The sequence below is a fragment of the Thalassophryne amazonica genome, chromosome 15 (assembly GCF_902500255.1).
Source record: "Thalassophryne amazonica chromosome 15, fThaAma1.1, whole genome shotgun sequence".
NCBI classification, from domain to species: domain Eukaryota; kingdom Metazoa; phylum Chordata; class Actinopteri; order Batrachoidiformes; family Batrachoididae; genus Thalassophryne; species Thalassophryne amazonica.
Genome location: NC_047117.1, coordinates 41371246 through 41396135, shown reverse-complemented (window position 1 = coordinate 41396135; position 24890 = coordinate 41371246). Strand labels below are relative to the sequence as shown.

The 24890-nt window shown below is 40.8% G+C and overlaps 1 protein-coding gene across 1 annotated transcript in view; it reads right to left on the bottom strand.

The window, feature by feature from the left end:
- slc25a10 (solute carrier family 25 member 10) overlaps positions 1-24890 on the bottom strand; it is a 120303-nt gene that overhangs the window by 75302 nt on the left and 20111 nt on the right. The window contains exon 3 of the mRNA XM_034189063.1: positions 10230-10349. Coding sequence (XP_034044954.1) covers positions 10230-10349 — 120 coding nt within the window. The remainder of the gene's footprint in view (positions 1-10229; positions 10350-24890) is intronic.

The following is a 24890-nucleotide window of genomic DNA, read 5'->3' as shown; positions in this document are numbered from 1 at the left end:
GATTCAACTCGCATGGGTGACCCACGCTACACCACTCCCAAAAGTTTTCTCAATGGATTTACACTGAAATCAGAAATGGCCCAGAAACCCAGAAAAACTCTGAAATCCGTGGATCCACGGAAAATTCTCACCCCTGTAAATTGGATCTGCATTCCCTCTTACCATTTGACAGATAGGCCGCTCAGCTCCCTCATTAAGTTTTTTTTTATTTCTGTGTTGGATATTGTGTTTCATGGCTAATTTGTTTGTGATAGAGATCATAACATAACTTGCTAATACCCTCAAATCTTATGATTATAATAATAATACTAAGAATATTGTTAATAATAAGAATAATAATATCCTCATACATCCTCTGGAATGCCATGAGACATACTGTTTATCTGCTTATCACACAGTTTTACTTTTACACAAAGTGTTTATTGTTATATAAACATAAACAATGTTATATAAACATTATTATATTAAACGCAAGCAGCACACCGCACATACAGGTCAAATGTTAAATGCAAAATGTTTCATGCAAACACATAACTTTACTGATTCATGTACATATGACACTTCATAAATATGCACATGTTACATCACCTTAACCAAAAGGTGATGTAACAGTGGTAAACGTACGACTGTCCCAGCTTTTTTGAAACGTGTTGCAGGCATTCATTTCAAAAATGAGCAAATATCTGCACAAAAACAATAAAGTTTATCAGTTTGAACATTAAATATCTTGTCTTTGTGGTGTATTCAATTGAATATAGGTTGAAGAGGATTTGCAAATCATTGCATTCTGTTTTTTTACATTTTACACAATGTCCCAACTTCATTGGAATTGGGGTTGCAATTTATGGAGATATTCCATTCAGCCTTTGTTTTTTTTTTGTTGTTTTTTGTTCTTCATCTGGATATTTTAGTATTGTTAGGTTATGGTTTTTAAATCATGTCTCTGCTGTCGCTGTATTCCCTTGTCTGCCCCTTCTCATGTTGGTTCTCATGCTGTCATGCCCTGTTTCATTTGCATCAATGTCACGCCCTTTGATTACTGCTCTTTTGTCCATCACTTACTTCCTCATCTTTGTTTGTCCACGCCCTCCTCCTGCCTGCTTACCACACCTGCTTCACATCACATCTTAACCACTGTGTATTTAAGCTCTGTGAGTTTTGTCTTCACTGCTAGTTCGTTGATGTTGTATTCTCGGTCACACCGTTCTTGTCATAGTCTCTTGTTGCCTCGCCATGCTTGACCTTGCTTGTTTTTCTGGACCTCGTTTCTTTTGGCTCTGCCCTTGTATTGTTGTTTGCCATGCTCTTGAACGCCACCTGTTTTTTGACAACACCTTTGCTAACTGCCATTCTGTGTACCAAATCTACTGCTTGAATTACTGATAAAGTCTTCTTATTCCTTCAGCTGTTTGTGAGTCTGCATTGTGCATCCTACACCTGTGCCCAGCTCCTCTGAATCATGATAATTCTATTGTTTTCGTCTGTCAAATTAAAAAAATATATTAACCCTCTAGGGTCCGAGGGCATTTTTTGGACAGTTCACTCGCCTGGCATAAATGTTTTATTATTGCTGTTAACAGCTCACCCTGCATCCCACAATCAAGTGTTATGTCTCTTTTTTCAGGACAACCTGTACTTTCAGAATTTATATGGTATAGTGGTGTTTTATAAGTGTAATAAAGGTTTACAATCAGAAATAAAGGAAAAAAATAAAGCGGGAAATAATTCACACATTTATTCAAAACACACAGGAAACTATAATAAACAATTATTTTTACACTTTATAAAGGTAATTTGGAGTCTTGCACAAAAGACTGTACAATATAAATGTTCTAACAATAAACAATTGCACATTTCGAACAATATATACAAAATGGTCTATGCGTTTTGTTTGAGAAGACTAATGTACAAGTTCATATGTAGACTGCAGGGGTCCCAGAATAATCTTATTATGCAGTTTACCAATCCCAGGTACAGTTCTGTCAGATACCAATCCCATATGTGAAAATACTGTTATATGTGCCTTTTATAGAATGTGTATGCACTTTTTTTTTTAAATGGTATCTTTTATTCCTCCTATTTCTTAGATGCCTTATATTGAATTTGCACAAATTTATACTTCTATGAAGTTGTCTGTGTTTGCTCTCTCTCTGAAAACACTTTTCACACTTCCAGGCTTATTTACACTCTGAGGAGCGGCCCCTCCCCCTCGCTCCATTGATATGGTAAATGGTGCTTTACGCAGAGGGACAGAGCTGGCCACAGACTGATCCAGTAACATTCAGAGCCAAGCAAGTGGAGTAATCCTCATACTCAGACGCTCTTTGTTTGAGCACGTGAGATTGTATGAGAGGCCCTCAGTCTGTTCCGTCTGCTCACTTTCAGTGATCGCTGTGCGTAATGGTGCAGAGCGCATTGGAGAGAGCAGCCAGGGGGCTATTCAAACGGCATTTACAGGCAAACTAGTAAGACATTTGTGAAAAAAAACAATCTTTGGTTTAGCACGTGAGGTAAATCTGCCCTACGATTGGATTTTGGAAAACCATGTGACAGTGAACCAATTCCAAATGGACATTCACTTTCAGCACGTCATCACACAACTTCTATAGGGAGTACCAAGATGGCACATGCTGGCTCAAAAGTCTGCAGAGTTAACATTTCAGCAAAAAAGAAAGTAAGTTTCTATCTCTTATCATTAAAAAGTTATTTATAATTTAGTAAAGCTTGGTCCCAGCCATCATATACGACGGCGTCGGCCCCAGAAGGTTAAGACATTTACATGCTAACAAAAATCACATTGTGTCCCATGCTCTGAAAATGAATCAAACCTTTCTCACACAAACATTTTTACACATTAGAGATCAGTGGATGTTTAATTAAGTATTGTTCAGGTCTAACGAGCATTTAAGCACAAAACCCAAAGTCTGCTACTACAATCTGCCATCCCTCTAGGACCTGTACACATCCAGGGCCTTGAGGCAAGCAAGGAAGATAATGCCCAAACCTTCTCACCCAGGAAAGGCACAGAACATCTGCAGCCCTTTGCACAGCCCCACGCCACCATGTTATATTTATTTGACCAGTGAACATGGTTTGGTCTATTTGTCTATTTGACTCCTTTACTTCTTATAGAAGTATTTTTTTCCTTTTCTTTTTATTGTTGGTTATGCATCAATTACTTCTTACAGACGTATTTTTTCCCTTTCTTTTTATTGTCATTAATGCACCAATGACACCAGAGCAAATTCCTTGTGTGTGAGAACAGGGTAGCATCAGAATCTTCCGATTCTGATGTTACCTGGTTCTCAAGTAGCAACAGAATCTTCTGATTCTGATGCTACCTTTACCAGGGCTGTGAAAAGAAGCAGCCCCCCTGGAGCCAGGGTTTAGGGTCCATGGGGCCCCAGAAACCAAATTAATTTTTGTATCTAAAGATACATTTTCAGCATCTCCTGGAAGAAAAAATCTCAAAAGAAGTGAGTATTTTAATGATCCTAGATTCAACCTTTCATTTGAACTGTCAATGATAATGTTGAAATAACAGAGTATGACATGGAAGTAGGACCTGGAATGATTTTCCTTTTAATTGTAAACAAAATTATGAATAAACTCAGAACAACTAAACTAAATGAAATTCATGAAGACTGAAAAGATTTGAAACATTTCAAAAACCACAACTAAAGCTTGGAGAATATTCTGAAAGTCATTGTAAAATATCAATAACATACCTTATGGTAGAAAAGTCACATATTCTTGTGTGAATTCCTGTAAATCCATTCAAAGCCGCAATGTCTTTTTTCCAATGAAAGAAAGTCTACATTAATTAAAAAAGTCACACAATCTTGTCTGAAATCCTGTTTGAACAGCCCAATGTCTATTTTCCAGAGACAAAAAATTCTTAGCATGTTTCTTGAGGGCACAAGATGCAGTAAGCTTTTGCCGTTTCTTGTATCTGTGTTCATGACGACAAACTTTAAATTCAACCCAGTGCCAATTTCACAGATTCTTGTCTGTAATAAACTTTTTCACACCGTCTTTCTCATCATCTTCCCTCTCTTTGACATCGCTCCCTGACACAGAGCATTTGATTGCTCTTAAAGTATGTGATGACCACATGCTACACTTAGCAACCAACCAGTCCCACTTTACAACAACTGTTGCAACAGCCACGCTTGGAGAGAGGATTTTTCCCTGCGGACTTCCGTGGATCCAAGGACGCTGATTTGTATCTATAACACACAGATCAATGTCCGCGGACTTACAAAACTTGCACGATGTTGTAAAAAAAAAAAGAAAAAAAAAAAGAATGCTTGGTGATAGGCATTTTAAAAACTCAGTGGCGATCACGATTACAGAGTACAACACTAACATCCCCCCCCCCCCAATGAAATCCGCAGAATTCCTTGGATCCACAGTTTTCTTTTTTTTTAATTGAACTTCCTTTCTTTTTTCCCCTCCCCTCCTCCCCCCTCCTCCCAGAAACAAAATCCTCTTTTTGACTTGATAAACAATACCATAAAATAAGACTTATGACAGAGAAAATTTAGTCAATGTTGCCAGCGTGAAAATCGAACATGGAGAAAAAAAAAAAGGTAAGTTAAAGTAACAAAGAACAGGCTTTACAACTTCTGTAGATATGAACTAGGGTTTATGACTGTTTTTTTCCCACTTTCCTTCTTCTTCACTCTTTGCCCATTGTAATTGTAATCCTCAAATAAAATCAGATCTAATTGGTTTTATGTACTCTAACCAGTTTTCCCAAAGTCCTTTAAATCTGTCCCCCTCCAGTCTCAAAAGAAATGTTAGCTTTTCCATCACACAGATATCATGCATTACTTCAACCCAGTCCTCTAATTTTGGTGGCTCATTCTTCATCCATTTTCTCGTAATTGCTTTTTTACTCGCGACCAGCATTATTCTGTAGATATGTTTATCACCATATCTTGTAAACTTCATGTCCTTTTTTCCCAGGTAAAGTACCTCAAAAGTATGTGGAAGGTCTATCTTTACCTTCTTTAGTTCCTGCCAGTAGCTTCTAATTAGGGGACATCCCCAAAACACATGAAAATGATCTGCTTTGTCAGCTTGACATACTTGTAATCTCCAACACTTTGTGTCCGGGTGTTTTTTTCTGTGCCGGTGTTTTAAAGAATCTTATAATGCTCTTCCACCCATGTTCTCTCCATGTTAAGGAACAAGTTGCTCTCCATTGCAGTTCATTTATTTCTTCCCATTCGTCGACTGATATGGTAATATTTGCTTCCCTCTCCCACCTGTTTTTAATATACACCGTGTCATTTCCCTTTAAATCCTCCACTAACTGCTAAAATAGACATCTTAATGAATTCAAATCCCCTCCCCTCCATGGTTCCCCCTATTACTTGTTCTAAGTAGTGCCTTAATTGCAAATGCATTGGTCCTGATTTGTTAGACTATATTGGACTTTTATTTCTTGAAAACTTTTAACGGGGTTTTTTTTTTTTGTTTTGTTGTTTTAAGATCCCAAAATATTGTGGGACCTGTGATCCAATTTTTAAAACTCTTATCTATTCTATTTGGAATAAATTCTGAATCATATCCAATCCATCTTAATAACCTACTTTGTGTTTTCAAGTCATTTTTTCCAATCAATTCAAACCAAATTTTCAATGATGTATCTAGCCATGGGTTTGCTCCTTCTGTAATACATTTTCTCAAGTTGATGTCCCGATTAAAGCCTAAATAGGAACTCCATCTGTTGTGCTGGCTTCAATTTCTTTCCATCTTGCTGAGTAGGAAGGATTGTAAATATTCAATAGAATTTTTATTTGTGTTGCTTGATAACAGCTCTTCAAACAAGGAAGTGTAAGCCCTCCTTTATTTTTAGGTAACTGCAGTGTTCTGTACCTGACCCTCGGTCTCTGCCCCTGCCAGATGTATCTAGATATCGGTAGACTCTGAAAAAGGTATAGTATCCTCGGCAATACATTGATTTTTATCACTTACACTCTTTGCACAGTACTCATATATGGTATCAGAGTCCATCTGCTAATATCTGATTTTATTCTGTTAATCAACAGGTCATAATTAATAGATTTTAGTTGTTCTAAGTCTTGAGGTAGGTTGACCCCCAAATATTGTATTGAATTTAAGTCCCAATTGATCTTGTACATGTCCCTAATCGTTTGGCTTGGTCTATAATTAAAAGTAATAACTTGAGTTATTTGTATATTAAAGATGAAAGATGGCTGTATTCTGTGAGCATTGTCATAAGTGCAGGAAGGGAAGTGTTTGGGCTCGATAAATATACTAATACATCATCTGCAAAAAGAGCTATTTTATGTTCCCCTCCCCCCATATCTATACCTGTTATATTTTTATTTTGTTTTATCCAACTGCTCAGGGGTTCCAAGAAAATGGCAAAGAGAAGGGGACTCACTGAACCCTGACTACAGCCTCGTTCTAGTATGATAGATTTTGAGAGACTCCCATTGATCTGGATCCTAGCTGTCGGTTTATAATACAGTGCCTGTATGACCTTAATAAACACGTTGAAATTAAATTGCTACAACACTCTGTACAGGAAATCCCACCCAAAAGAGCCTGTATGACCTTAATAAACACGTTGTTGAAATTAAATTGCTCCAACACTCTGTACAGGAAATCCCACCCAACGGAATCAAATGCTTTTTCAGCATCTATTCCCAGCATTACCATCTCTAGCTGATTTTTAGTTATGTATTGCATTAAGTGTAAGGCGTGCCTAATATGATCTTGCATCTGGTCTGTGTTTTATAAATCCTGTCTGATCCAAATTAATTATTTCTGGCAGAATTGTTTCTAAACGGCTGGCTAGAATAGCCGTGAACAGTCTATAATCTTGGTTAAGAACGCTAATGGGTCTGTAGCTGGAACATTCCAGCTCATCCTTTCCCTCCTTTGGAATTACCGATATAATGGCTTCGCTCCATGAATGAGGAATTTCTCCCACCTTCAACACCCAGTTAAAGGCCTTCTGAAGAAGGGGGATTAATATTACCTTAAATGATCTGTACCATGCTGCGATGAATCCGTCCGCACCCGGGGATTTGTTGGTCTTGAGATTTGAGATTGCTCTATTTATTTCTGCATCTGATATTTCAGCTGTCAAGGCCTCATTCTGTTCTTCTGTTACTCTCTGTAAATTTAAGTTCTCTAAAAACTTATCTATCTGGGTCTTATTACAAGTATCCCTTTTGGCATACAAGTTGTTATAGTACATTTCAAAACACTTTTGAATTTCATCAGTTTTATCCACTATCCTTCTTGTGTGTGAATCTCTCATTTTGTAAATATTGCTTTTTGCCTGCTTTGTTTCAATTTATATGCCAATAATTTTGTTGACCTGCCCCCCACTTCACAGCATCTTTGTTTTGTAAACAGTAGGTTTTTATGGCTCTCCTTTGCATAAATCTCATTTATCTCTGCTCTCTTTTTTCTTAATTTCCTGGTTTATGTGCCCTTCCAATTTATCTTTATGCTCAGTTTCTAGCTTTTTTAGGTCAGATTTTAGTGTGTCAAGTTTTAACTGTTGTACCTTTTTTTTTTAAATAGGCTGTTTTAGCTATTATTTTCCCTTACAGCTTTACAGGCATCCCACAGTACAGACGGGGACACCTCACCATTATCGTTTTCATCTATATATGTCTTAAGGTCCTTCACTATTTCTTCCTTCATGTGTCCTTTTAATATGTCTGAGTTTAATCTCCAGACTGTTGTTTTTCTCTCCCTCTCCAGATGTAGTGTTAAATAAAGGGGGCTGTGGTCCGATAGTCCGATATGGTCCTATATCGATAGTCCGATATGGTCCTATATCACATTTTTCTACCTTATGCATATCCTTACTGTACATCAGAAAATAGTAGTATGCATTATGAGTATGAGTATGCATTATGCAGTGCCGAGTAGTAAGTATAATCCTTTGCTGTGGGGTTCAAATCTCTCCATACGTCCACAATCCCCAGTTCAGACATCAGTCCCCCTATCTTTTTACTTATAGTCCTTATTTGTGTTTCACTTCCTGAAGAGTCCAGCTGTGGATTAAGCCTTTGGTTGAGATCACCTCTGGTAATCAGAATACCCTCCGCCTCCAAGGTCATCAGGTCAAACATTTGTCTGTAAAATTTCCACTCCAAGCCCGGTGGAGCATAGATATTGAGAAAAGTTACCATTTCACCCTCCAGTTTCCCCTTAACCACGATAAACGTTCCCTCTTTGTGCCCTATCTCAAATGTTTTTTCGAAGAGGGTCTTCCCTGAAATTAAAATAGCCACTCCTCTCCTGTGTCCTGATTTGTAAGAAGCAGAGAATATCTGACTATAGCCATTTCTCTTGAGCTTTACATGTTCCTTTTCTGTTATATTTCTATATTATTTATATATCTGTTACATTTTCTGTATATAGATGGTTTACCTTAGGCATGTGACAATGTGAGCATACAAATGTATGCAGACGACACAATAATATACACACACGGAACAAACATGACTGAGGTTGTGAACAAACTAACTATAGCCATGGGAAGAGTCTCTACCTGGCTTCAGGAATCCTGTCTAACACTAAACTTAGAAAAAACAGCATCCATGTACTATTAAGTACACTATTAAGAATAGTGTACTTAAAAGTGTACTTGTAATTCTTAATACTGTACTTTACACTATTAAGAATAAAACAACAGTATATCCAAATATTATTAGCAATGATCAAATTATAAAAAATGTAACTGAATTTAAATATTTAGGGCTTACATTAGATTCAACTCAGCTTTAAGAAGCATATAAAAAAGATCTCAAACACTTTGAAATTTAATTTAGCTACTTTTAAAAGCATCGGAAATACATTAACAACAGAGGCTGCAAAATGCTTTCTAAATGCAATGATAACACCTCATTTCACTTACTGTATAACAAGTTGGGCCCAAGCAAATTCAACAATGTTAAGACCCTTGGAGTCCTGTACAAAAGGGCTCTTAAAATCCTTGATCAAAAAAGCATTCAATATCACCATTGTCATATATTGAGCAAATACGCCTTACTCAGCTTTGAAAATTTTATCTATCTCCATGAGGTTCAAATGGTATACAAAATAGTCCATAATCAAGCTCCGCCACCTCTCAAGAACTTCATTCACCTGTCCTCTGATACAACAACAAGGGTAACAACAGCAACCACTCGGACGCAGTGTACCATTCCCAAATGTAAGACTGCATTTGCACAATCAACGTTTTCTTACAGAGCTACAAAGAAGTGGAACATTTTACCAGAAGAAATAAAAACACAACCAGACTTTAAGACATTTTCTGTAAAGGTAAAATCATGGCTCCTTCAAAACCAAAGATGTAGGCACTAAATACAGAGCACTGCTAAAGGTAACACTGAACATGTGTAATAAGTGTTCTGATTTTACATAGGATTTGAGAGATGAACTGTATGAATGGTGAATATCTTTTACAAGTGTTTTCATATTGTACAGTAATTGAGAGGCTTAGATGAATTTATAAATGTCTTGATAATTTTGATGTTTTGATGCTGCATGATGAGTGACAGGGATGAATTATAAATGATTGTTTTAAACGTTTTTGATATGGCACAGTATTTTAGAGATGAATGACATAAGAATGAATTTAATATGATATATTTTATGAATTTAGTATTACATATTTTGTAGGTGTTGTTTGTGATGTATTTAATAGCCCTATGTGTATCCCCCTGACCCTCAAGAACTACAGATGGAAGTCCTTGAGGGTTTTTTTGCGCTGGATCCTGCACCATAGAAGAAGTAGAAGTAGAAGAAGTAGAGCCTTCTTCTTCTTTTATTGTTTAACCCCAGCCGGCATCCTTATTGGTGGAGTGCTGCCACCTTCTGCATCAATCAGTTATAGCAACACTGTCCATCACGGCACCAGTGTCAATAAATCAACTGGAATTCAGCTGGCGATCGGCTGGTCAATCGCAATCGACTGGGTGGGCATGCCAGAATTAACAGGTGTTGGACTTCCGTGTGTAGCATGACAGAGAACTAAACAAAGCTCCACTTTCTCAGGACACATCCCCTAAATATTCAGCATGAAAGTAAATAAACTTGCTGCTCAGATATTGCTATGATTGTATTTAGTGTGTGTGTGTTTGTTTGGACCTAGAAGTCAAATTCACAGGCAGCACAAATCACCACTTCATGAGCGAACAGGTTCTGCAGCAGACAAGCACACTTACCTGTCTACAAAGTGAGGCAGAGAGACCATTATAAAGAGCCAACAGGCCATCATTTTTCGCCACATGGACGATCATCCCCATCATTCTCTGCTTAACCTCCTGCTGAGTCTGCAGATGGACCTGGAAACAGTCATGCATTTGTACAGGTGTTATTTTACTTAGAACTCCTGCTGAATTGATGTTACACATATTTTCACATTTACTCTAAATCCACACAGTGGCACTGACATGGTTTCAGATGACAAAAGTACTAAATAGACAAAAATCATACTTTCTCATCAAACTCAATCTTGAATGGCATTTGTATGTTTGCACATAAGCACAACAACCTGCACAAGATCTGTTGTAGTAATTGCAACTAAAAAAAGAAGACGCCAAACGGACACCTTGATCATCTGCTAACCGTTTTTAGACATCATCAAATTCCTCTAGGCTCAAGGACAAAGTTAATAGGGAGCAGACGTCCTTGGTGCCAGAAGGACACAACTGTTTTCCATTTAAATTATTTAAAAATGCAAAAAATGCATTCTGATTCTGAACTTTGTTGGTGATTTCGAGGGCAACCTTGGTAGGGTTGTTTTACAATCAGGGTACCTAAGTGGATTTTAAAGATAAAGTTTGGTTTAATGACATATCAGGGACAGTACTTCGTAATCCTCACCTGCTAACTTGCTGCAAACTGTGGAAGGGACGTCCCGAACGGGGTTGAGACATGCCTCCATTCAGAAGCCCCCCCCATCCCCACCCACACACTCCGCAGCCAGCAGAGCAGCCCACAGTACTTGTGGAAGTGATTCAACCATGAATTACATTGGTATCAGAACCCAGTACCGATAGTGAATCAGATTGGCCCCATTCCTACAATAAACAAGCTTCAAAATGCTTATTCTTCAGCAATAGAGTCTTTGCATGGTGTGTGCATACAGGCCATGGTGGTTGAGTGCATTATTTATTGTTTTCTTTTAAACAATTTTACCTGCTAATTTCAGGTCTTTCTGAAGCTCTCCACAATGGTCCTTGACTCTTGGACCACTGTTCTGATAATTCTTTTTGAGAAGTACCTGGTCGTGGCCGGTGTCCCAACGAGATGATCTACCTGTCAAGAAGATCTCCACGGCGCAACTGCGCACGCATGCGTAGTTCTTTCTACCCCTGACTTAACACCTCACCCCATCAAGTTTATCTACCTATCTTTACCGTGAAAGATAGGAAATACAACCCCTGGCAAAAATTATGGAATCACCGGCCTCGGAGGATGTTCATTCAGTTGTTTAATTTTGTAGAAAAAAGCAGATCACAGACATGACACAAAACTAAAGTCATTTCAAATGGCAACTTTCTGGCTTTAAGAAACACTATAAGAAATCAAGAAAAAAATTGTGGCAGTCAGTAACGGTTACTTTTTTAGACCAAGCAGAGGGGAAAAAAATATGGAATCACTCAATTCTGAGGAAAAAATTATGGAATCACCCTGTAAATTTTCATCCCCAAAACTAACACCTGCATCAAATCAGATCTGCTCGTTAGTCTGCATCTAAAAAGGAGTGATCACACCTTGCAGAGCTGTTGCACTAAGTGGACTGACATGAATCATGGCTCCAACACGAGAATTGAAACAAAGGAGAGGATTATCAAACTCTTAAAAGAGGGTAAATCATCACGCAATGTTGCAAAAGATGCTGGTTGTTCACAGTCAGCTGTGACTAAACTCTGGACCAAATACAAACAACATGGGAAGGTTGTTAAAGGCAAACATACTGGTAGACCAAGGAAGACATCAAAGCGTCAAGACAGAAAACTTAAAGCAATATGTCTCAAAAATCGAAAATGCACAACAAAACAAATGAGGAACGAATGGGAGGAAACTGGAGTCAATGTCTGTGACCGAACTGTAAGAAACCGCCTAATGGAAATGGGATTTACGTACAGAAAAGCTAAAGGAAAGCCATCATTAACACCTAAACAGAAAAAAACAAGGTTACAATGGGCTAAGGAAAAGCAATCGTGGACTGTGGATGACTGGATGAAAGTCATATTCAGTGATGAATCTTGAATCTGCATTGCAAGGTGATGATGCTGGAACTTTTGTTTGGTGCCGTTCCAATGAGATTTATAAAGATGACTGCCTGAAGAGAACATGTAAATTTCCACAGTCATTGATGATATGGGGCTGCATGTCAGGTAAAGGCACTGGGGAGATGGCTGTCAATGCACAGGTTTACATTGATATTTTGGACACTTTTCTTATCCCATCAATTGAAAGGATGTTTGGGGATGATGAAATCATTTTTCAAGATGATAATGCATCTTGCCATAGAGCAAAAACTGTGAAAACATTCCTTGCAAAAAGACACATAGGGTCAATGTCATGGCCTGCAAACAGTCCGGATCTTAATCCAATTGAAAATCTTTGGTGGAAGTGGAAGAAAATGGTCCATGACAAGGCTCCGACCTGCAAAGCTGATCTGGCAACAGCAATCAGAGAAAGTTGGAGCCAGATTGACGAAGAGTACTGTTTGTCACTCATTAAGTCCATGCCTCAGAGACTGCAAGCTGTTATAAAAGCCAGAGGTGGTGCAACAAAATACTAGTGATGTGTTGGAGCGTTCTTTTGTTTTTCATGATTCCATAATTGTTTCCTCAGAATTGAGTGAGTCCATATTTTTTTCCCTCTGTTTGGTCTAAAAAAGTAACCGTTACTGACTGCCACAATTTTTTTTCCTGATTTCTTATAGTGTTTCTTAAAGCCAGAAAGTTGCCATTTGAAATGACTTTAGTTTTGTGTCATGCCTGTGATCTGCTTTTTTTCTACAAAATTAAACAACTGAATGAACATCCTCCAAGGCCGATGATTCCATAATTTTTGCCAGGGGTTGTAGAAATATAGAAATGCATGCGCATTTCCGTGATGCAATGAGCTCCCCGTCATCTAACGACAATATTCGGTTTTAAAATTTTAAAGACACATGACTGTATTTTTCTGTAAAGACAAAACTTATGAGTTTTCTTCGGTGGAGCTCATCTCGACCAGTGACCATGTCCCTTCGAGATGAGCTCCACCGCGTAATTGTGCATGCGCACCTCACGCATCAAGGTCAGCTCACCTACCAATGAAAAGTAGAAAACCCATGTAAAGCCCCTTTCACACCGGGGCTGCTCCCAATTGCTTCCTGTTGCGTCATGATGATGCAGGAATTTCTGTGTCAAGTGCGCGCAGCAAGGGGGCAGAGAGGAGGTGAGAACGCAGCCTGCAGGTTCTCTGCACAGAGAAGTCAGAGTGCACAGTTTGACTGCAAACAGACTGTGCACTCTGACTTCTCTTCTAGTTTATATTTGTTCTTGTGCTGAGCTGCAGGTCTGCGCTCTGAGTTCTGTTATAGTTTATCTTTCCTCCTTTGACCGCGAGATGCGCGCGCAAAAGAACCGTCCGTGAGTAAATGTGGAGATGTCTGGAGTTATAGTTGATGTGGACATGTCCTGTCTCTGGCAATCAGTTTATGAGCAGGACTTATGTCTTTTTTTTGTCCTTTTTTAACACAGTGATGAGAGAGTTTGAGTGGAGAACAAGGAACTAACTGCCTGCAGCCTGAAAGTTTTTTTTTTTCTTTCTTTTAAGTTCACATGTGTGCGCATGAACAAACAGTCCTTGAGTGGACTGGAGATATCCGGACTTTTTACTGGATGAGGACATCTCCTGTCTCTGGCAGTCAGTCTGTGAGCAGGACTTATGGACTTTATTTAAACACTTTTGTGAGAGTCTTCTCACAAAAGTGTTAAAAGTGTTTGCTGCAATCAGCATTGTTTTTTCTGTGCTTTTTGAGCATGTAGTTTTCCTGCATTGTGTACACTGTATAAAAACAATCCTGCATGATTTATACTTCGGGAACAACGGAACACAGCAGGAATCATAAATTGGCGTCGGGTAACGTTGTCTTCTAAGTACCGTCCTGTTGCTCTGACTTGCGCTGAAACGACTTAATTCTGCATCGGGCAGAGGACACGAACGAAAATTAAACATGTTTAATTTTTGTTTGTGTCCTCTGGACCAAATACAAACAACATGGGAAGGTTGTTAAAGGCAAACATACTGGTAGACCAAGGAAGACATCAAAGCATCAAGACAGAAAACTTAAAGCAATTTGCTTCGTCCTTTGCGCCCCTTGCGCTGCTGTGGCGACGAGCTGCATCGTCTCAGCACCGAGTTGCTTCCACGTGGCGTCGTCATGACGACACAAGATGCAACTGGGAGCAGCCCCAGTGTGAAAGGGGCTTAAGAAAACCCACGTTTTTATAGGCCATCAGTTGGAACAGAACCAACCATTAATTTGCATTGACGAGGGGCAGGACTGCTTTATAATTATTGATAGATTTCAGCTGGTTTCTTGGCTTTACATGCCTTTTTGCACCTCCCTTTCTTCAGGTGTTCAATACTTTTTCCCTGTGTCATCTCACATTGTTACAAATAATTTATGGACATCTGTGATTTGATTTCTATGTATCCATGGATTACTTGGGTTGTTACAGATATCTAGTGAAAATATCATGTCAATAGCACTTTAAGAAATATATTTACTGAGAAAAACAGTGACGTGTTCAATACTTATTTTACCCGCTGTAATTTATCTTCATATCTGTTCATCCAAGTGTGCAATCAAAAGCCAACAGCACTTATCAAAATATTCCCTTCAAGGTGCTTCAGGTGAATAAGGTTTAACTTTATTCACCCCCTGAACATGGACACTGGTCAGAAACAGTGGTGAGAAAAAAAACTTCCTCAGGTACTGCTGAATGAAGAAACCTCAAGCAGACCCAGAAGTGAGTAAACACAAAAAGTACTCAAGTAAAAGTATTCCAAAAAAAATAAAGTACTTGAGTAAGAGTACAAAAGTCACTCACTCATCACTCATCTTCAACCGCTTATCCGGGATTGGGTCGTGGAGGCAACAGTTCCAGCAGGGGAGCAGACTTCCCTTTCCCAGGCCACATTGACCACCTCTGAATGGGGGATCCCGAGGCGTTCCCAGGCCAGTGTGGAGATATAATCTCTCCACATAGTCCTGGGTCGTCCCCGGGATATCCTCCAAGATGAACGTGCCTGGAACACCTCCCTCAGGAGGCGACCATGGGCATCCTTACCTGATGCCCGAAAGACCTCAGCTGGTTCCTTTCAACACAAAGGACCAGAGGCTCTACTCCGAGCTCCCCATGGATGACAGAGCTTCTCACCCTATCTCTCAAAGAGACACCGGACACCCTCCTAAGGAAGCCCATTTCAGCCACTTGTACCCATGTTCTAGCTCTTTTGGTCATGACCCAACCCTCAATCTTCATTGAAGATTGACCAGCAGATCACGAACTTTGTGTTTTGGCTCAGCTCCCTTTTCGTCACAACAGTATGGTAGAGCGAATGCAATACCGGCTGTGCTGCACCGATTCTCCGGCCAATCTCACGCTCCATTATCCCCTCACTCGTGAACAAGACCGTGAGATACTTGAACTCTTTCATCTGGGGTAAGACCGCATTTCCTACCCGGAGTAGGCAATTAATCAGTTTCATGCTGAGAACCATGGCCTCAGATCCTCATCCTAGCCACTTCACACTCGGCTGCGAATCAGTCCAGTGAGTGTCGGAGGTCACAGGCCGATGAAGCCAGCAGGACCACATCATCTGCAAAAAGCAGTGATGAGACCCTGAGCCCACCAAAGTGGAAACCCCCCTCCCCAGACTACGCCTTGATATCCTGTCCATGAATATAACAAACAGGATTGGCGACAAGGCGTAGCCCTGGCAGAGGCCAACCCCCACCAGAATCGAGTCCGACTTACTGTCAAGCACCCAAACACACTGCCTCCGGAGTCCTCCGAGATAACATATCCTGGAAGGACTCCTTCTTCAGTCGGACAGCTTCCCTGACCATCGTTGTCCATCATGGTGTTTGAAGGTTTGCTGCCCCTTGAGGCAGCTAAGACCTTCTGGCCACAGCTCCCCACTGCAGCTTCAGCAATGGAAGCTTTGAACATTGCCCATTCTGGTTCAATGCCCCCAGCCTCCATAAGGATGCTAGAAAAGCTCTGCTGGAGGTGTGAGTTGAAGCTCTGGCAGACAGTGGGCTCCTCCAGACGTTCCCAGTTCATCCACACTATCCGCTTGGGCTGGCCAGGTCTGTCCAAAGTCCTCCCCCACCATCTGATCCAACTCACCACCAGATGGTGATCAGTTGACAGCTCTGGCCCTCTCTTCACCCAAGTGTCCAGAACATGCGGCCTTGGATCAGATACAATCACAAAATCGATCATCAAGCTTCGGCCTAGGGTGTTCTGGTACCATGTACACTAATGAGCATCCTTATGTTCAAATATGGTGTTCGTTATGGACAGTCTGTGACTAGCACAGAAATCCAATAACAAATGACCATTTGGGTTTAGATTTGGGGAGGCCGTTCCTCCCAATCACGCCTCTTGAGGTGTCTCTGTCAATGCCCACGTGTGCATTGAAGTCCCCCAGCAAAACAATGGAGTCCCCCACCAGAGTCCCATACAGGACTCCATTCAGGGACTCCAAGAAGGCCGAATACTCCAAACTGCTGTTTTTTTGCATATGCAGATACAACAGTCCGAGCCCCCCCCGAAGGCACAGGGAGATGACCTTCTCATGTACAGGGGTAAAATCCAACGTCCTCATGTACCAGGGTAAACTCCAAAGTGGCGGCGTTCAGCAGAGGACTCATGCATCCCCACACCTACCCAGCGCCTCACACACTGGGCAACTCCAGAGAAGAATAATGTCCAACGCCTATCAAGGACAGTCGTTCTGGAGCTGAGGCTGTGCGTGGAGGTGAGTCCCACCAGATCTAACTGGCCGTACAAGCTCCGATTCCTTCCCCCACAGTGAGGTGACTACTCAAGCAGCAAGTAAAATTCATGCTGTCCATTTATTTCATCAAGTCGGATTTGAAGACTATTTAAAAGGTAAAGTGCACATTAACTGTCATGAATAAAGTGACACAACAAGGAAAATGCCAAACTAAATGTTCCTGTTTACATTCAAACCTCCAGAATCTTTTTTTTTTTTTTTTTTTTTTTTACTAAATCCTCAGATGCAGGCTGCATGCAGACATTATTTCAGTTTCCAAATTAAACTGAACTTCAACTTAAAACTATAAAAAACATGCAATATAGCAAGGCTGGATGGTTAAAAAATTAAGCCATACTTCAATAAATACACTACTCAGATTTCTTAAAGGAGCCAGTACAAATTTCAAGTTATGTCATATAATTGTAAGTGAATGGACATAACTGTGTATAAATCTGTTGTGATACTTATGAGTATTCTTGGTATTCTTTGGCAGTTTTCTTCTCAATTAAAATCCACAAATTAACCCAAATCAATCAAGTCTGAAAATGACTCCATTGCAAAACAGCTCGGTATGCCAACAGAACATTTATCAAACCAAAATTAAACATACACACTCCTGGCATTGATTTGGCATACTCCTGATAATCATGTCAATAGTACACAAACATACCTGTTTCTTTAGTAAATGTGAGTAGTGTAAATAAAAATGTATACCTTCCAAATAATCATTTTCATAAAATTTTTCTTTTTCCACTTATTTTCAAAACATCTGACCCTTGATGTAATTCCACCTCCACCATAAATGCATCTTGCATTCCTACTGCACATCTCACCGCCATCACCCTATCCTTGGACATCACCATTACATACTTCTCTGCCAGTCCAGACTTGTTCATACAATACTACAAATCTTCTCTTGGCACTTTGTGAAAGCTTTCTCTAAATCCACGAACACATAATCTAACTCCTCCTGGTTTTCTCTATCCTTCTCCAGCAGCACTCTCAGAGCAAACATTGCATCTGTACTGCTGAATTTGAGTGTAACAGCCAATCATATCTAAACTTCTAAAAAATATCTGAAGTTACAGAAAATATGCCTTTAAACTTTGATGGCCTTTGATGGATAAGCTATTGAGATATGAATTTTGAGCAATTCCATGCACATATTTCCAGATTATTACTTCTCAATTTGTGGCACCACCTAAGTGCCAGCAGGTATCAACTGAGTTATGGACTGGATGTATTAGTTCATTAGTGACAGTAGTGGCAGATTTTGTTACATCTGTCTCAGGTCGCATTTTTGAGGCATTCAACATCAACATAGATTTCTTCATCAAGGGCCACTCAGAGTCATCACAGTTGGATAACGTTGCTGCTGTCAATGCTTTTTCTCACCGAGATGGTGCACTGACGGAATCACTCACACTCACATGCAGTTTTTAATTGTCTGCGTAATGTTCACAGAATTAATGCGTGACAAGAGATTTTGAACATTTCAAAATTTTCTTTGTGCACTTGCACTAAGTTGCGCACAGTTTATAACGGTTTACGACGTGTTTACTCTCCTGCACGGCAGAATGTGTGCAAGTGTGCAAATCAAATTTGTGCAAGTGTCAGGGCATCCTTTGTTTTCACCAAATAGGTGGATACAGACATGTAATACTTTTTTATCTGTCCTGTATGGTCAGTTAAAGGAGAAAGGATTGTTGTTTCAATTTGTATTTCATTTGTGAACAGGTAGTCTTGTATAAAGTACGTCAAAGTGATACTTGAGTGAAAGTGCAAGTACTGTATCTTAGCATAAAATTACTTTGGTAAAAGTTAAAGTCTCCTTTAAAAATATTACTTGAGTAAACGTCTTAAAGTATCTGACATTTACTGTGTTTTAGTATCAAAAATAAATTTCTCATATAAAATGTGCTTTCAGTAAAAGTAGTGACTAAAAGTAAAATTCAAAACGAGTGGAGAGTGAAACAGCGACAGAAACGAAAGCCAGTGTAGTGTCTGGAGAAACCCAGAGGGGTCCTCAGCCCCTATAAAAAGCTGCTGTTCTTTATCTGAATAGTCGTTTTCCAGGAAGACCCACACACACACTTTTCTGTTAAACACAAGTCAGGCTCTTGTGAAACAGAACAGTCATTTATAGCTGAACAATTATGCCAAATTTAAGGAAAAGTTATATATATATATAAAAAATAAAAAAAAAAAACAACTTTTCAAGCATCACCACTACCACCAACCACTGCAAAGCAGCCAAACGCAGCGCTCTGTGTGCTCTCAAATCCAAAACACGGCACTGCTTCTCCACAAAAATTTCAAATAAAATAAAACGAAACAGAAACACCGGTCAGTATTGTCGGAACTGACATTTTTCCCTTAAGTGTGTGTTAACTCATATGTATTTTGGATTCCAGCGGGAGCCTATCCATGTGTATGTGTGTGTGCGTCAGCGCATGCGTGTTTGCAGTCCAAAGCACAGATGGTTTTCATCCTCAAGAGTCTCCTCTTCCTCAGCAGGGGTGCAGATTCAAGCTGTCATTTTTTTTCTTGTCTTTTAAACATGTTTTTTAAAAGAGACACTTGATGCTGCAGGGGTGAAATGGTCCACATCTCTGTTAGGTGGGATAACAGCTGGTCGCTGTGCTGCAGTGTGAGGTGGTATAACATCCGATCGGTGAGAGAGAGAGAGGAAGAGAGATGGTGAGAGGGAGAGAGTGAGGGAGGGAGGGAGGATCGGCTGCGTGTGCGCTGTATGTGCCACATCCATAAAGAGCTGCCATCGCTCCTTTCTGAATTTCAAAGGAAATCCTATTTAAGACTTGAAACGTGATCCAGGACCATCTGATTATGGAATCCGTGACCTGCATGACGGACTGGTGCCTATTGCAGGCGTCTGCATTTATTATTACACATGGGCACATGCATGATCTAATTACCACAATTATCGCTCAGATTAAAGGCACATCACTGATGCCTTAATCAGAGGTACATGGTTAACATGATTTCAGTTCATTGGTTGGATGTCGTTCAAAATGCAGGAGACCGGAACAGCAGGTCTTGTAAGAACAGCAGTTGACAGCACACAGTTCCTCCACTCCTCCCCTTTCTTGCCTTTCACCTAGGGCAGTCACAAATATTATAATATTCACCAATCGCGATTATTTTTTATATTCGTGATTATTTTTCATATTCGCGATTACCGTGAATTATTTATTTTATCCACAAAGCATAAAACGACTCAGGATCTGACATCACTGTGCAATAACATGGAGGCTGAGGAGCAATCCATCCTGCCGTTTGGATAAGACGGCTGATTAAAACAGTGGTCGTCTTCTTCAAAAGCCGTCTAAAATGCGGACTTTACTGAAGGAGCTGTCGGTGTGTGTGTCTGTGTGTGTGTGAGCGGAGTCAACAGACTGCGAGAGAGGGGGTGGGGGAGGGAGGGAGATTCCTGAATGGAGGCACGACACATTACAGTCTGAGAACCATCAGTGCACACAGTGAGCACGGAGCAGAGAGAGGATTTTAACCTGAGTGAACATGTTAAAAAAAACAAAACCAAAATGTGGAGCTGCCTTTACTTCTCTCTGAACTTTCTCTCCCGGTGTGATTCTGCCGTTACCGTCCTGTTCACACCATGTGCCCGTCATATACAGTCACTTGCCCTGTTGTGTGGCAGTGATCCGGATCATTGCCAGTTCCGCATCACTGCTGTTGTTTTTGCGCTGCCGTTTCTCGTAATCAGCATGAATAAGCTAATACTTGGTACCAATGGAAAGATTGATGTTTTGTCTACAAACGACCACAAGCTCGACCGGATCCAGCCATCCTTGTGATCAGCAGAGGAATCAAAAAATCTAAATCAAAACATCCCGGTGTATGCGGTGTGCGCGCTTTTTCTCACTCACTCATTCCGGCAAGTTTTAAAGTAATGATCTCTAAAACGTAGCAAAGGTGAGTTAGCCATTCTTACTTACTTGGGTAGAAAATGTCAGTGTGTTATGTCTTGCTGTTTAATTGCTGCGCGCATTTATCTCCCATGCAAAAATTTGCCGGTTGCGGATCACTGAAGCAGCAACCTCGTGTTGTAGTAGTTGTTGTTGTGAGTCATGTGGACTTTGGGGGTCATCTCAAAATCACGAATGGACATGAATGTGGGGGCTTTTACTTTTTAATTCAGGAGAAATCTCACCTCCACACTTCATTTTTTGCCAGTAAAAACGTAGCGCCTTTCGAAACTAAGTAAATTCTCATTTAAATAATTATAATTTCTAGCATTTTGTGTTCAAAACACATTCTCGGGCACAGGGCTCCAGCCAGATGCCAGGAATGCCCCCAAAGTGACACAGAGTGTCGTGATCCAGAACCGGCAAAAGTGATCCATTTCTGGCAAATGTTTGTGCCACACATAATGTGGCTTCACACTTTAAGTAGAAACGCTACTCCACCCAGACTTTTTCAGCTAAATAACATCCAAATACCCAATACAACAATACACAATTAAAGGACATTCAGTTGCATTATGGCTCCGTATAGCGGGACTTTAAAAAAGGTGATCTGGAACTGGGCAACCGTCTGTACTGACTTTATGAGATCATGAGATGAAATAAACAGTCAATATCTTTAAAAACATATTTAAAAAATGAGAATATATGGATGAACTGAGAAAAAAAATTACACATACACGGGTTAAAATAAAACCATGACATGGAGAAGCTGTGGTGATGTTCAGACGCACAGATCACAAAAAGCAGGTGAGAACTCTGAACTTTAACAGCTGTTATTTTCCAATGGTATTTATTTGTTCAGTCTTGAGCTTAATGTAGTGTTTAAGCACAAAACGTGACTGATGAGGAGAAACAATTTCAGAAATGCAACAGAAACAACCACAAATCAGGAAAAGTTGGGACTATATGTAAAATGAAGATAAAAATAAAAATGTTGCACTATTCCCAGTTTCTCCACTCACAGAAGCCGAACATTCTTCCAGAGTTGTGTAATTATACTACGATAGTAGAATATAAATAAAGAATATAAATAAATAATTTTATATTTATTTATATAAATAAATAAATAAATAAATTTGATTTGATATTCCGTTTGTTAGCTTACAAGCTATAGTTATGTTGCGCTAGATGAATTGTTTTCGGTTTAGATTGAGTCAGATTTATTTTCAGTCAGTTTTAGATTGTTTCAGGTAGGTTTTCCTGGAGCTGCACTCACTTTGGTTTTGATTAGGTTGGCTTTGTGTTTTTGTTGTTGTTGTTTTACAACACAGATATTGTTTATTCAAGTATGGCAGTGGTAGGTCCATGACCTATACGGGATCTAGGCACTCCCGCCATCATGAGCCTCCCAGCTGACTGGGTTATAGCAGTGGGTAGATGGGACTCATTAGCCCTGTTAAGGCAGTCCACCTAGGGGAAGGAAAACCCTGATGTTAAACCCCCAGCTTGGGTTACTGCCCCCGTGCCTCCGAGGAAGGTTCTTTAGCCAGAGGCTAGCAGAAGGTCACTCTGATGTAAAACCTACAGCCTGGTGGTCGCCACAGCCGTCTCAGCTTGTCTGTGCCACTGTGGAGTGCCACCTTGCCTAAAGAGTGGAATTGGTATGCGCGAGCTGATCCCCACTTTAAACAACGAGCGCAGGCGGGAAGGAAAGCCCTGCAGCGATGGGAAGAGGCGAAAACAGCAGGTGCATGATGGCACTGGGAGCTGCAGTCTCGATCCTGCATGCAGGCGGCTCAGGCGCTATGGTCGTTTGATTGCTGACCCGATACAACAGCATCATCCGGCAGGGCCCTGGGTGACCAAGCAGCCCTGTTTAGGGATAGCCCTGCTTGCTCCACATGGAGACAGACCTAGAAAAGGTGGTCTAAACATGGCTTGTCTCACTAGACCCGGTTGGCTCACCGCTGCCAACGGGCATCACTACACGCAGTGCGAAAAGAAAAACAAAGAACCTGAAAATTGCGTGCTGGAATGTACGCACAATGATGGACTCAGACAATAGCGATCGTCCTCGAAGACGCTCAGCCTTAGTCACCAAAGAGCTAGCAAGGGTTGACATAGACATTGCTGCACTCAGCGAGGTGCGCTTTGCAGACCAAGGGTCACTCACCGAGGAAGGTACAGGCTACACACTGTTCTGGTCAGGGAAGGCTAAAGAAGATCGTCGACTCTCAGGGGTCGGGTTCATGATTAAGAGCGCCATAGCACATAGGTTACACAGTTTGCCAGTTGGACATTCTGACCGATTCATGTCACTCCGGCTCCCCATCAACAACAAGGATTTTGCCACTATTGTTAGTGTGTATGCCCCAACCATGCAGGCCGACATTGGAGTTAAGGAGGCTTTCTATAGCGATCTGCACAACCTTCTACAGCGCGTCGACACCCAGGACAAGCTCCTCATCATGGGAGATTTCAACGCCAGAGTGGGCCGTGACTCTGATGTATGGAAGGACGTGCTAGGGAAACATGGCATAGGCAAATGTAATGACAATGGCCGCCTTCTGCTGGAGTTCTGCTCTGCACATGACTTGACGATCACCAACAGCCTGTTCCAACAGAAAGAGAGATTCAAAGCAACCTGGAGACACCCACGCTCCAAACACTGGCCCCTTCTGGACTACGTTCTGACGCAACAGCGTGATAGAAGAGACGTACTACATACCAGGGTGATGCCTAGCGCCGATTGCTATACGGATCATCGCTTGGTCCGTTCCAAGACTGCTTTCACTTTCAAGCCCCCTCCTAAGAAAGGCCCACAGTTTAAGAAACTACAAGTCCACAAGCTGCAAGCCATAGACACAAAAATGGAGTTCCAGGCCAAACTAGAGGAGAGACTGGGTGGAGAAGAAGGCCTGCCTGATGACCCTGAACAACAGTGGATGAGATTAAAGACCAGGGGTGGGCAATTAATTTTTACCAGGGGCCACATAGAGAACCTGAATTAGTCCGAGGGCCACACCATCGATAACTCGGCCGTCTCCCATTACAAATTTTACAAATAAATTACCTATTTAATAGCTTTTATAGGTAATTTTTATTATTGTAATAATATGTAAATATTTAAATATACCTAAATAAACCTCTCTAATGATTTGCAAAACACAAGCTTGACATTTTTAATACATGTAATAATAATCAGACCTCATGAGGGCCGGACAGAGACATGTAAAGGGCCGCTTGTGGCCCCTGGGCCACAGTTTGCCCAGGTCTGTTAAAGACCATCCTTCAGGAGACGGCAGCAGAAGTAGTGGGCTTCTCAGCCAGGAAAAATAAAGACTGGCTTGATGAGTCCGATGCACAGATTCAGGAACTACTAGAAAAGAAACGTGCATGCCACAAGACTTTTTTAGCTAAACCTGATGACTACTCTGCCAAGACAGCTTACAGAAATGCCTGCTCCACACTGCAAAGCAAGCTCATCATACTGCAGAACGACTTGTGGCTAGCTTTTGCGGAGAAGACAACAACATGCCGATGCCGGAGACATGCGCTCCTTTTATGAAGCCCTTAAGACCACCCATGGGCCAGCACATCAAGTGCAAGCACCCCTGCGCTCCTCAGACGGCTCCACCCTTCTGACGGACAAGGAAACCATTATGCAGCATTGGTCAGAACACTTTGAAAACCTCTTCAGTGACAAGCGCACTGTGCAAGAGTCATCAATTGAGAAGATTCCCCAGGTGGAGGTGAAATGGGAACTTGATGACCCTCCAACACTTGAGATCCGAAAGGCCACCACGCAGCTGAATCCAAGGAAGTCTCCTGGCATAGATGGCATCCCAGCAGAGGTGT